Genomic DNA, 14124 nt, shown 5'->3' on the forward strand with positions numbered 1-14124 from the left:
ATAGATCTATCTGCTTTGACTCTCTCAATAAGTGTGAAGGAAATATTTGAGGTCATATGAAAGTTTATCTCTCATGACTCATTTGAAACAATCCAGAGATAATTAAACAAAAATGGGACACCATTTACTTAATATTGTGATATGCATGTATATGTTTGTCTTATTTCCATCGACTGTATGAACAGTCTAAACCGATCTGATAGCTCCACCTAGTGGCTGAAGAATTCTACACAGTAAACGGGGCATTATGTAACAGTGTGTAACAGGGTTTAGGGTTATGGGCAGATACACATCCCTCCGCTGACATGCTATTGGTACTTCTCACTATACATGAAACTCCACTGGAGTTGTAGGAAATACATTTAGTTAACATACTCAAATGAATGAATGAATGTGAGTCATTAATATGTTTATTCATTCATTCAGAAATTCAGTGCGTGCTCTGGCACCCCTCACATACACAGTTGTGTCACTTGGCAAGGCAAATAACCCAAACAATAATGAACAGGGAGTCAGGGTGTAGAAAGACTATTTTCACATACTTTTATTTCCACAGTTCTCCTCTAGCATTTTTTCTTTTTTTTTTACATTATTTAAGAACAGACTGTTATACACAGATATTGAAGCGGGCAAGGGGTGAGGAGGGGGACGAAACAAAAACCATACAAAAATGGTGTCTAATCAAGCACAACAAAATCTATGTGTATAAAATAACGTGGGTTTTTTTCCACTGCTGCGGTGGAGGCAACCACCACCTCGATTCTTCTCTTCTTCTTTTTTTTTTAAATAGATTAATAAAAATACAATCTTTTTATGGACCTTAAGCAGACTGCAAAATCAAAGAGGATCTAGAGGTGTGATGATTGGGCAGATTCCATGGAGGACACGGTTCCGCAAGGTCGAAGGTCACGGCCAGGTTCAGAGGTGGAATTCTCCAGACAAGAATGGCACACTGCAACTACCACTGGCTACTTTTCACCATATATTTGTATACTCCACATGATCAACAACAGCACACAGAGAGAAAAAAAAAACAGGAAAAAAAAACAAAAAAAAACTCTACATCCTTTCATTTTCATACGTCTATAATATGCATCCCACAAGTCTTCCTTTTGCTTGTGCTCTCCATGCTGTAGTGCTTCTTTGTTGGAAACTGAACAGGTTTAGTGGAGAGAGAGAGGTTGAAACATTTAAAAAAGAAAAAGAAACAACAGAGTGAGAGAGAGAGAGAGAGAAGTGAGGAAGAGATAGAGAGCGGGGGAGAGAGAGAGAGAGAGAGAGAGAGACATTGAGTGACAGTGGTAAGTCGCCCCATGGAGAGACATGGTGCAGGGTTCGTTTACAGGTTTGTTATTACAGATTTGACTGGATCAGCAAGCTGATTTTAACCACTGGTTAAAAAAACCTGGTACGAGTCAATGACACTCATCTCCACACCAAGTTCCTCCCCCAAACCCCCCGCCCCCCCCCCAATATTCATTCATGACAACCCTGCTCACACTGAGGAAGCTTGATTCATAAATACTCGACTACAGATATCTAGCTATGACATTTTTCACTCTCGCGTCATGACACAGAGACCACACACACTACTGTCGGATGAAGAGTAGGTTAGTAGATCCACTACACTGGGAGACTGACCACACGTTCACATGGTTCCATACAGTGGAGCTTCACCAGGTTGGCCATCTCTTCTCCAGTTTAAAAAGCAGCACAGGGATGGAAAGGGGGGGGGGGGGGGTGTTGGGGGAGAAGGGCCCTCCTGGAGTCTTGGAGGCCTCGGGAATGTAGGTGTGCCTTTTCCTGCTTGTGTTTAAAATAGTGTGTTGTTGTTGTTGTTAATTTCAGAAGTCCTGTTTTCCGTTACGGTAACCTGGCCGAGGGGGGAGGGAGTGATGCCCCCCCCTCTCTGAAAGCCAACATGGCCTCCCTGTCCCATGGAAGGATGGCCAGTTTCCCACCACGTTCCCCACCACCACCACCACCACTGTGGTCTGGGCCCCAGCCGCCTGCCTGCCTACCTGGCGGCAGGTTAAGCGATTATCTTGGACTTGGAAGGTGGAGCCATGCACAGAGTTGGCCTATGGGTTGTTGCCGGGGCTGCTTGGGCCCCTGTCATCTGTTGGCAGGGAAGTAGTTGGGGTCCAGGTAGTTGTAGCCCGTGGTCTGAGGGAGACAGTAGTCCCGGTCCAGGAAGCTCTCATGGTGGTACACAGCCTCCAGGCGGTGGCTGGGTTTGTGGGTCTCTGTCTTGAACAAGCTGGGAAGGGAAGCAGAAATGTCAAGTCAACACAAGCTGAGGGGTTGATCAATATTGTGTGTGTGATACACTGCACTGCTTTGGGAAAAGAGCCGGTGCCAGTCTGAGTGTGTGAGCGGTGCGGAGTGGGAGTGGAAGGGACATAATTTGACAGAAGCGTGGAGAGGGTATTTATTGGCCTTATCTCCCAATCCACTACCACGTCACGAGCTCAGGGCATAATCCGACCAAAATATTTTGTAGATAATCCTGCGTGGGAACGCGTTTAGTCAATGACATGATAAAGCCACGACATCGCCTACCGCTCAGGTGCCAGTAGCTAACATCGTTTGGCAAAAGTAATATACTGTCAAGACATCAACACATCAAGACAACCAGCAAAATTAACTCTGTTTCACTGAAAATCCTTTTAGCTGTGGACCAAATGGTGAACACCTGTCACCATCAATGACAGTGACAGAAGTCGCTCCTCAGTACAACAGCGAAGCCCTCACCAGTCAGAGCAGTTGGAGCAGAAGTCCACAGCGTTGTCCGAGGGACATTCCTGACAGTGCCACCGCACCCCCTGGATAGGCTCCATACCACAGACGTCACACTAACAACAGAAATGTTACAGACACACAGTTTACCAACAGCCATAATGGTGTGTGTCACAGTCAGGCATACCGGTAATATGCACCTAGGCTTTGCGCATTGTACGAATCATGCAGTTATATATTCATGTATGATGTCAGTGAAGGGTAACACTTTACATTAAGGTCACATTTGTAAAAGATTTATAATTAGTTAATAAAAATCACTTATAATCAGTGTGTTATTCAATTATAAAACATTTACAAACTGTTGTATGTCATTAGTTTAGACTGTTTTAAGACTGTTTCGATGGCAGCAATGTCATGAGTATGTAACCTTCATATAGATTGTTTGTCTCCAACAGCCCTGCACCTTGTGCTTTATTCCTTTAGTAATGTCATGTATATGTAGCCTTTATGTATGCTTCATAGAGCATCACCTTGTAGCCTACGTGCTGAGCCAGATCGCTCTCTGCCTGGATCTCCTGCAGCTTCTGTTTCTTCAGCCTCTTGAGCTCCAGCAGTTCCTTGTACTCTGGTAAGTGTCTGTACTCCAGGGGAACACTGTCCTCATCCTGATGGGAGGGGAGGGGGAGAGGGAGAGAGAGAGAGAGGGAGGGGGAGAGAGAGAGAGCTTATCATGAGCCACAATGTTAGAAAATGTTCTGAAGCACTGCAGGAAGATGTCGGACAGCCCATAGACTAACCTTGGCTACAGGAGGTACATCATGTAACTATACAGTGACAGGGGATATAGAGTCTTAAGCCCACAAGCAGCCAGAGTTAAGATTCTCTTAGGGATCTCTCCAGGTCCCTGCTGGCATCACCTGTGTGACCTGCTCTGTATAAGTAGTGCTAGTGTTCTCTGCTGCTGACGCACTAGAAGCACTAGAAGACCAAGCAGCCTGTGTTCTCAGTAGGGCACAGCGACCCAGCTTTTCTTAAAAGGTTACAGGCATCAGAGGGAGAGACAAAATGTCAGCCATTGCATGACGGGAGTGTGAGCGTTGGTGTCGTACGGTGCAGGTGGCAATAAAGGTTATGCTGGGAGGAAGCGTAGCCCAGCCTTGCAATTTTGAATAACACTCACAGCCATGAGTGTTATCATAAATTATTTGAACGCGCAATCATCAAGGGCTAATTGCTCTGTTGTTTCACAAGCAAACAAGGTGAAGAGGACGGGGGGGTCTTCACTGAACGAGAGTGGGTGTGAGTAGAAGGGAAGGGAGCTTTCTCAGGGGAGAGGAGGAAGAGGGAGAAAAGAGGCTGATGCACAGAATGTATCAACAGTCTTATGCGTCTCATTTCCTCTATTTCGCACTGATGTGAACAAACTAGACAGGCGACAAAATAATTCCCAGTGGACATCAGTCTACCATATGGCTTTGTCCTGTACTGTGTTTGTTTACACATCACTGAGGGGAGGAAGCCACTGTAGACTATAACAATGGACAAGTCTAGGCCTAACTGGGACCCTTAGGATAGCCTGACTCTGACACCACTACATTTAAAGTTGAGATAAGAGAAAAAATACATTTAAAAAGTACATTTTATAGTTAGGGTCAGGGTTATGGTTAGGGTTCAGGGTAGGGTCATCCAAAGGACAGCACTTAGCATCTACCCTATTGAAAGGCAGCCATTAAGAAAAGGGAGGAGCTTCCATTGAGCGGTGGTCTCTGACTGACTGACTGACTGACTAACTAACTACCACCACTACCACCACACGAGTACTGACCGAGTCGTCTGCGTTGGGGTCCTGCAGGCTGTTGAAGAAGCTGGAGCGCTCATCCTCATCGTCCATGTAGACTGGAGGTTCGTATGAGGTCAGGAAGGTCGACGGCCGGTACAGGTGCTTGTTCAGGTGGTGTTGCCGCTTATTGGACACCTACAAACAACAACAACATGGTCAATAAGTGATCCTACAGATCACAGGGGAGTGAAGGTAGGGCTCCCCTTCATAAACACTGGTCCTTTATAACCTGATTTGCCTTAGCTCAAATTGATGGGTACCTTTTTGCTGTACATGCACATGTTGGGTGTCCTTCCAGGCACAGGGATACCAGCTTTTGTCAGTTTTATGAAATACTTCTGAACCCTACTGGCAACCTGGACAAAAACAAAACATGAACACAAAACGTTTTTTTTCTTAATCAGCCCCCTGTGGTCAGTTGTGGTACTTCAGATTCTCAATTGCAGTGCAAGTTAATTACATTGCGGTCTTATGTATGGGGGATAACACCTGATGAGTTCTGCTTCCAAACAAGTACATAGTGTAAAGGTGTGGGAGGTCACCTGTTTGGCAGTTCTGTTTCCAAGCGCATCAGCGACCTTCTGCCACCGCTTTGACTCCACCTCCTCAGGGGGGAACTTCAGGAGAAGCTGCTCCAGCTTTTTCTGCACATGCACACACACGTATGCAACACACACACACACACACACACAGTCATTAGTCCATAGAGGAAGATTAAGAGACCACCCACAGGTGTAATGATGGGTCAGATCACTAACAAATCTGGAGCAAAAAAATATCAATACGCTCAGCAGCTCAAAATAACTCAAATCGCTCGCTCACTCAAATCAATTCAAACAAATGGGTCCATTGACACTCCCTCCTACATACCTGCTCCTCCACGGTCCACAGCTGGTTAAAGGTATCTGGTTTGCTCTGGTGACATAATCTCCCTCTGATTATCTGTGAAGACATGAAGGATGGACATGTTCATAGACTGTGACAGCCAACCACAATGGTGCAGCATCCTGAACAATATGCATCCCGTCTATATGCACTGACGGGTGGATTGAGCATTCCAGGGAGGATGTGAATGCTCCCTCTGCCTGTCACCGTCTCTCTGAATACTGCTGCAAAGACAAAGGGAATGACAACTATTTTGATTGACTCTCTGGGCATGGAAATGCAAATGTGTTCACAGTGGGAAACAACAAGTGGACAAAAGAAATAATTACAAGATAATAATTACATTCCTTGGTTGGTCCGTCTACTCATCAGGATAAATTGAACAGACACATATATACACACACACACACACACACACACACAACAAAGCACATGAAAGAGGGGCAATAGGAGGGGGGTAGAGGGAGGGGTCATCTGCTCTCATGTTTCCATAGATACCATCTTTTGTGCTTGCATGCACTGCACGATTAACTCTGCTAGTCAGAATGGGGGAACGGGGTGGGAGGGAGGCAGGGTGCGGGAAAACGGCAATAACCTGCTGATTTATGAACCACACCCCCCAGCAGGAAACCCAAAGCTCTCTGAACACAACTGGTAGAGAATGTTGGCATACCTGCCGTTGAGGTTCTGCAAGACTGAGGAATCCATAAAATGTTCTTTCCATTGAGATGACAAAACTAAAGTGGCTTGTGTTGAATCAAGGGGTTTTACCTGTGCTTGCCTGCTGTTCTCTAGAGCATCACTAGAGGGCAGAGCAGAGTACAGGGTTGAGGATTCACCTTCCTTCTTCGGCTCCAAAGGACTTTTTGGTCGATCTGGTAACCCCACTGTAAAGAAAAAACATTTATTATAAAGTGATAAAAAAAAATGTAAGGATATCCAAAACAGTCAAACAGAAAAAAATAAAAATAAAAACAACATTTGCACCTCTCAAAATAAATAAATAAAATGCCTTTTCCATTGGGGGTACATACCCTTATCGAATATGAGCTTCAACCTCCTGGTTTTGCGTTTCTTGTCGCAAAACTCCCTTTCAAAGTCCCCTAGACCTGAGGTGTATTGGTCCCATGCAACGTCAGGGAGCTGCACCACTCGCTGGGGGCAGGGCAAGCCCAATTCCGCCTAGGGTGGTAAAGGTCAGGGGACAGGGGTCAGAGTTCAACAAGAAGCCGTCTAATACAGATTAATCAAACTTATGAAGCTAGATGTTAGCATTGCATAGGCACTAAGCAGATGGCCTTCCAACCAGTTACTCAGCAAGGCACTTGACAAACCGCCAACATGTACTGCTGAGAACTGTCATGTGAGCCATCTTGAGAAACAACAGCATCTTGTTGTAACCGAGGGAGAGTCGTGGAGCACGAGCAGCATGATGGCTACCTGTTTCTGCAGCTGCTCTACGAAGATGATGGGGTCTGAGAGCGCTTCTCTCTGGTGCCTCGCCAGCGTCTCCAGGTCCGCAATGGCCTGAGTGCGCTGGGCCTCCAACACTCCGATGGTCTGCAGCAGCCTCTGGTAGCTAACATGGGGGGGAAGGGTGAGACAAGTGAAGGAGTGTGAGACCAGGGAGGGAGGGGTGAGATGGGGGAGGGAGGGGTGAGACGGGGGAGGGAGGTGGTGAGACCAGGGAGGGAGGACATGACTTGCATTATTTAGGTTGACACTTGCCGCGCATCAAACTTTAAGGACTTGAGCAATGCATAATTCAATCACGGTGCTGAGAAACTAAATGGGTGAAAAAGACAAGAGGCATGTTATCACCTAACAGTTTGCCAATATTCAGAGGATACACTGAGGTCTTTTTGGTCTGCATAAGAACAAGATAAACTTTGGTTTTGATTTGCATGAATGTGAAGGTTCTCATTTTTTAATAATGCATCTGGCCTTATCAAAATCCTCTCATGACATCACAATGCTTAGTCCTCTCAGAGAAACTCCACTGGCAGGGAAATATGACCTTTCCACGCAAGTCCTCAAGCAAAACAGAAACCACAAATTAGCTCACGGAACACAGAAATGGGAGTGGGATTCATTGGTAATAGCATTTCACTGAACTGTAGAAGAGGTGGACTGGGAGGTTCCAGCATCCTGCATAGATTTAATCTAATGCAGGTGCTCAGCGGACCAAATAGAATCAATCTCCACTAACAAGACATGAACAAAAATCAATGGGAAGCCTGAATTCATTCAATATCTGCCGGTATTTCTGAAATCCTCCTTGAAGAAGCCCAACACTCAAAAGTTAGCTTAACCCCCCCCCCCCCTTCAGACAACCTTAAGACATCAGTTCATCTCTTCAGAAAATACAAAATGAACTGACCGACTTTCCCTGATGAAGAGATTGGGTTACCACTAGGGTTATCAAGTGAACTTCAGTATGGCAGTATTCAGTGGTATGGCAGCCATCCAGTAGTCGAGGAACAAGCCTAGTGCCCCTTCGCCACCTGCTGGGCCTAAGGTCCCACTGACTAACAGGGATGCCAACTACACAACAGTGAAACAAGAGGGGTGCCATGTCATAACCATAATGGCATGGGAGTCTGATTTTTGAAAGCCTTATTGAGACAGACAGCCTGGGGGGAAGTTGAAATAAGTTGTATTCCTGTAATCCTTAGAAATAACATTCGAGCCTTGAAAAATTAGGTTAAAGTTGAAACAACTGTTCGTCAACTGATCTTCCATCAACAACTACTGTAGCTGGTTGTGATGTCAGCTTCTCAGGAACTGCTCCTACAACCAACTATAACATAAATCATGTCTACATGGACAGCAGCCTTCCAGGAGCAGATTTCCCAGCACTGCTTTCACTGATCCCTACATTCATTCCAGCCTTCCAAAATCCTAATTCTCAGCTTTGCCAATCTGGCTGCCAATATGTCTGACAACCTTAATCGAATTACCAAGATTATATGGAACATCTTCCTCCTTGATAACTTACACTTTTCAAACCACGCCTTAAAATTGGATGCTAGCATTTGGGGTACCATTTGTTCGTGAAAGAGGGTTGGTTTGAGTGTGTCTACAAGTCCCAGAGGGCCCATTCCCCCTTCCCCCTCTAGCTGGATCAGCTGACCTCCCACGCCACGGAGAGCATGGTCTGATTGAGTACAGCACTGGACAACCTGTCCAACCAGCAACAGCTCACAAACCCACTGTCACAGGAGCCTCACCATCAAAAACTCATTTCCACCAGCTTATCATTCTTATCACAAGGTGAGAGGAGAAATCATTGCACATCATCTTTGACATTCAATTTGCTGGTTGCCATAGGTGTTATATCACACTGTGCTTGCAAACCCTGAATTTGGCAACTAACGACACAAAATCTACAGTAGCAACAGCACTACGGAGGAGGCACTGCTGATCTGCTGAAAAACTAAATGATAAGACATCATTCGAGCTGGGGGGCATTATGTGTGGCTCTGAAAAATAACTGGCATCAAACATAGCCCTTGTTGTAGTTAATAAATCTGAAAAGAATACTGCTCCGCTATTATACCAAAATATAGATTTTTCAAAACAACAATAATCTAAAAGAAATCTAAAATGTTAATGCCAAAGCCTACAACGAACAAAGGTATAATTAATGTTTTATTTATTATTTATTTATTATTACTGAGTTAACCAGCATGATGTGTTCTTGAGAGGGGTGCAGTCACAGAAACATAACGACCCCAGACAGGACAGAATACCCCGGGCTCTCACATACTCTTTGTTGTGTTTGAGAGCCAGGTGGTCAGACTCGAAGTAGTACACGTCTGGTTCCTCCTCCTCGTCCTCCTCCTCTGCAGCTTGGCTGCCTGCTGGCTCCTTGCTGGATCTGGCCCCTCTGCCCTCCAAATACCCACTGTCCCCACCTGCCTTCTCCCCATGTTCTACGGAGCGCTCCCCGCCCTGTTCACCGGAGGGGACTGAACCGTCTGAGGGAGCAGCTGGCTCCTCCAGCCTCAGACAGGCATCCTCCAATCCAACCATCCCCATTCCCCCCTCCTCCCTCAGGGGCCCGTTGTCTCTGGGAGGGGAGCTGGCCTTGGGGGAGGTAGCCTTGCCACCGCAGGCTGCTCTCCTGGGTGAAGTCCTCAGAGTGTATCTGTGTTCATGGGGCTCTGTGAACGAGGGGGGAGTACCAGACACTGAGGGCGTGCATCCTGGCTCTAAGGGTGATGGGGTTGGTGCTAGCAGGGGCGTTGTTTCTCCTGAGTTGTTGTTGTTGTTTGGGCTGTTGTCTATGTTGTTGTTGTTGTTGTTTTTGGTGACGGGGGAGGCAGCGGCGTCCGGCTCCGGCGTTACTGGCCGACCGTTAGTGCTTTCCTCCTCCGTCACTTGCTCTTCACGGACTGAACAAATAGAGTCCCCAACGACGTCCACCTCCACCTCCTCCAGCTCCTGCTCCCTGACAATGGGGGCAGGATCCTCCGGAGTGGCCGACGGCAGAGCAGGGGATTCCCCTGAGCTGCTGTCTTCCGTCTGCCCAGGGACAGAGTTTCTACAAGGCACAATGGGGTCAGGGGATGAGGGCGCCCCCACCTGCTTGCCATTGAGCAGTGCCGGGCTGTTGGTGACAGAAGTGGGATTCACACAAAGCTCTCCAGTGGGCGTGCACGGCTGAGTGTCCACGACACTGGTCTCTCCAAGCCCGTTAGAGGCCTTGTGGTGGGTGTTTTGGGGCTGAGCGGGACCATCACACTCAACATGACCATGACCATCCTCATCCTCCTCCTCCTCCTCCTTCTCACCTTCCTCTTTACTGAGGTCAGGTGAGGAGGAGGCTGGGATGGTCAGGTTTTGGCTGGGCGAATCCCCTTCATTGTTCTCCTTGACAGGTGTGGGGCCAGAAACAGGGCTCTCGGGTTTCAGGGGCGGGGATTCATCCTCAGGTCCCTGTGACTCACTAGATCGGGAACACCTCTTGGCCTTTTTAAGGATCGGCGAGGCATCCCGCACGGCTGCTTTCCCTCGCTCACAGTTCTCAGATTTCTCCGGACCACTGTCCCTGTCTGAGCAGGACAGGCCCCGTTTCCTGGGGCTCGCCCATGGCTCCCCCTCCGCCGAGGACACCTTGGAGTCGGCTACCTTTCCGTGCTGACTCCCGGGCTGCGACGAGGTCTTCTTGGGCGAGCGGGCCCTGGGCAGAGGAGACCCAGAGGACTCCTCCGGCGGGGCGATGCTCCGGTTCCTGAGGGTTCGGCCACAAAAGTTCTCGTCCAATCCATTGAGCCCCACTGATGACCTTGTGACGCGCGAGGAACGGGACGCGGCCATGCTACGGCGGATGCCTACTGTCTCCTCATCGTGGTGCTCTCTCCTCTGCAGCAGAATGTGGGGACCTACAGGAGACATAGAGAGTTCATCAGGGCTTCGGGGAACACATCTGTTGGCGTCATTTAGCTCTGAGTCCTTAAAAAGGAAATTATTGATTTTACACACTTTCTGAGTACATCTTTGTAAGCATGTAATATACTCTTGTGGGAAAATGGATCTTTTCGGATTAACAGAGAATATTCCAAGAAAACTGATTCAAAGTTGGGAGATGCTCTGCTGACATAAACAATGACTGAGGCCAGTATCTTTCATCTAGTCCTGGTTCAAAGAACCTCTGGACTTTTCAAATGTCAGCCGAGCTTTGAAGCTCAGCTGTGAGTGCTTTGTGACTGGAAAAACAGGGCAAAAAAACCTGAAACTTTGTCCACCTTATTCATGACAAGGAGATGGATGCAAATGCACCACACACATGCTGTCCTCTTTCCCCTAATACTGTGGAGATAAGGGGGCGCAGGTTGGTCATCATGGCAGATGTTACTTATCTACACTAAAAAGGTGCTCTCCACTATCAAAGCATCCATGTAAAAGATCATCACTCTGGATACGCCACTCCATCCTAGATCTATAGTATAGTATTACTATATTAGTACAATAATCTTAAACAGCACAGAATAAGCTTTCTGTGTGAATCACCATGCATGACATGATTAACGTCCAGTGCCTCATTGTCATTCAAAACTAACCTTCGTAAACCTGTTCTGAGTGCTGAGAAGCAGTATCCCATAAATAATAGTAAGTCCCAGCTACAACCATAAATCTGGCAGCGGTGGACAATACCACAGGGAGCATCAAAGTGACATTCAGGGGAAGTATGATATCAGAGACTGACTCCCTTCTGCATGTGTAGGATGAGAATTGGTTCAGTTTAGAACACAGCAACCTTGATATGAAATAGGGGACAAAGTACCCTTGCGTAAACTCTCTCTCGTCTTAACCCCATCTGTACTACGCCTTTATATGTCACAACTGGTTGAAAATCCCTTGACAAAGAGAGGTCTGTTAAGACCTAGGCCTGACCATTACTTTACCCAGTGTGTTTAACTTAACCAAAGCTAATCTAACAATTGTCTTACAAAATAATCAGGTCTGCCCATAACTGGAATCCTACAACATGAATCTGTCTACGGAGCTCTGAGGTGATGCTCACCTGGAATTAGTTCTACAGTGCAGTTGTATCCCTCATTCACACTCCCCAGAACTCCAGCTGAGCAAGCTAATGTGATTTGACCATGCATAACATAAGGGAGGGACAGAAAAACAGAAAGGGGGGTCATCCTCAGACTCCATATGACAACTAATTACTCAACAAATGCATTCTCAAAACCTATGATTAGGCTATTTCTTGCACACATATCTGCGATTAAAGCTAGATATTCTAACAATTTTGACGGTGCCATGGGGTTGCATAACGGCCTGTGGTTGGTCAATTATTGTAACACGTTCAGCTGACCATCTCTATCCCACAAACTGCTATATATTAGCTACTGTACAAAATAAGCACCAATAGAATTCCATATTTCTCAAATTCAACACACGCTTGTTTCACTTGTCAAGCCTCTGCAACTTCCTGCTCAGAGCGCGTGTTGCGTTATCATGAACTTTAAAATTGACACGTGCTAACTTAGCTGGTTACACTAGTAGTTGAACTCAGTTCCAATTCCAGCCTTCGCGTGGCATTGAGCCTCGCACTGAGCAAAGCAATACACGGCTTATGAATTTGTAATGTTTTGATACATGCTGACAAATAAAGCCAATACAACACTAACAGTCATAAATTGGCTTGTGAGACGATGAGCAAGCTAGCTGGATAAAATTGAATTAGTATGGGTGTTAGCTATCAAATTAAAAACCATTAGTGTTCGTTCTCACCCTAATCTCGAATTTTGTTGACTTCAGTAACCATCTTCATTCAGCGGGCCTCACTGGTTACATCAAATCCGCGGATTGTCATGGCACTAAAGCCGATAGGGAGCACGCGCTAACCCCCAGCCTGCCTGGACCCCCCGAGCCCAAAGTTGCAGAAGAAATGATGCGCGAGCTAAGGGTGCAGTTTGCATAAATAGTTTGTTGTGTCGCGCACAATCACAACATGTCATAAATTATGGTTTACTTTTTGTTCTTCAAATAGCAAGCTAGACAACAAGAACTAGAGACCTGAGGTCCTCTTAACAAGACTATCGTATAGCATAGCTAACCCCCTTAGCCCCACACATGCTAGCAAACCCATTAAAAGGCTGCGCAAAGCTGACCGAATGTGCAAGCTTGGTCGCACCCTTATGCATAATGTACCATAAAATGTTTGCTTATATCAAACAATTCGCCATATTCCTGGACATCTAACCTCTTCCTTTCAACTAAATTTGCAAGTGACCATAAAGCTAGCTCGAAACAAAGCTATGTAGCTTTGTTTTATTACATGCAATAACTCGCTACAATTTGCGCACAACGATAGCTAGGTGTCAGTTAGCAAGATAGCCAACTTAATTAATATTAGTCAAACTTGTCGATTGGCTGTAAACATTACATATTTCCCATACTCATTGATAAACGAGTTAAAACACTGAACTGCCCACATTAGTTGATAAAACACTTTGCAAGCTGAACCTGAGTAGTTACGAAGTGATGGACATTAGCTCACTGGCTAGTTAGCTTTTTAGCGATCTTGGATCATTGACATAGCAGGCTGGGATGCACACACACAGGCGCGAGGCTGCTGCTGTCGGCTAACTGCGGCTAGTAGCCGATTGTTCCGCGCAACAACTTTCCCAAAGCATTCACATGTACAATGACCCGACAAATAGTCGACTTCGCTAAAATGTCCAGTAGGCAAGAAGTTCAGGTTTCACGCCTAATCATATTAGGCGCGACCGCTTTATAGTTTATTGTAAAATGGTTTATGAAGCTACAGAATTACACTTACCTCACTTCCGCAAATCGTTTGCTGCACACTCGGCAGCAGCCATATTTTCTATCCAGTCAACTGGTCGGTGTGTGTGCTGCCCCGAAACCCACAATCCCGCCGCGCTAGTCAAAATGCAGCACAGTACATTTTTGCTCTTGCCAAGAGTGCAGTGTCAAAGTGGTCCATGGCCAAGCAAAAGCTGATCAAAACATGTGTCCCCCACGTCCCATGTAATATCTCAGGTAAGAGTCACATTAGCTTGTAGTTGCTCTATAACTGGTTAACTCAACAATCAGTTGCCATGCACACATTAGAGAATATTACTTATTTTAATTTTAAGGATCTCACATAATGCGCTTTCCCTAGTGTTGCA

The 14124-nt window shown here is 46.3% G+C and overlaps 1 protein-coding gene across 2 annotated transcripts; it reads right to left on the reverse strand.

The window, feature by feature from the left end:
- Positions 1-520: 520 nt before the first annotated feature.
- On the reverse strand, positions 521-13818 carry zzz3 (zinc finger, ZZ-type containing 3). 2 transcript variants are annotated; one of them, XM_083690198.1, is made up of 12 exons: positions 13770-13818; positions 9237-10854; positions 6908-7046; positions 6502-6649; positions 6239-6354; positions 5453-5524; positions 5125-5226; positions 4843-4938; positions 4568-4717; positions 3273-3407; positions 2755-2855; positions 521-2260 (listed from the first exon to the last, which is right to left on the reverse strand). In XM_083690198.1, the coding sequence occupies exons 2-12, from the start codon at positions 10787-10789 to the stop codon at positions 2116-2118; spliced, it is 2757 nt and encodes a 918-aa protein (XP_083546324.1). In that variant the 5' UTR covers positions 10790-10854; positions 13770-13818; the 3' UTR covers positions 521-2115. The 2 variants fall into 2 exon arrangements, with proteins under 2 accessions (XP_083546324.1, XP_083546325.1); XM_083690199.1 differs by lacking the exon at positions 13770-13818 and having other exon boundaries at positions 9233-9540.
- Between the last annotated feature and the right edge of the window lie 306 nt (positions 13819-14124).

The sequence above is a fragment of the Argentina silus genome, assembly GCF_951799395.1.
Source record: "Argentina silus genome assembly, chromosome: 18".
NCBI classification, from domain to species: Eukaryota; Metazoa; Chordata; class Actinopteri; order Argentiniformes; family Argentinidae; genus Argentina; species Argentina silus.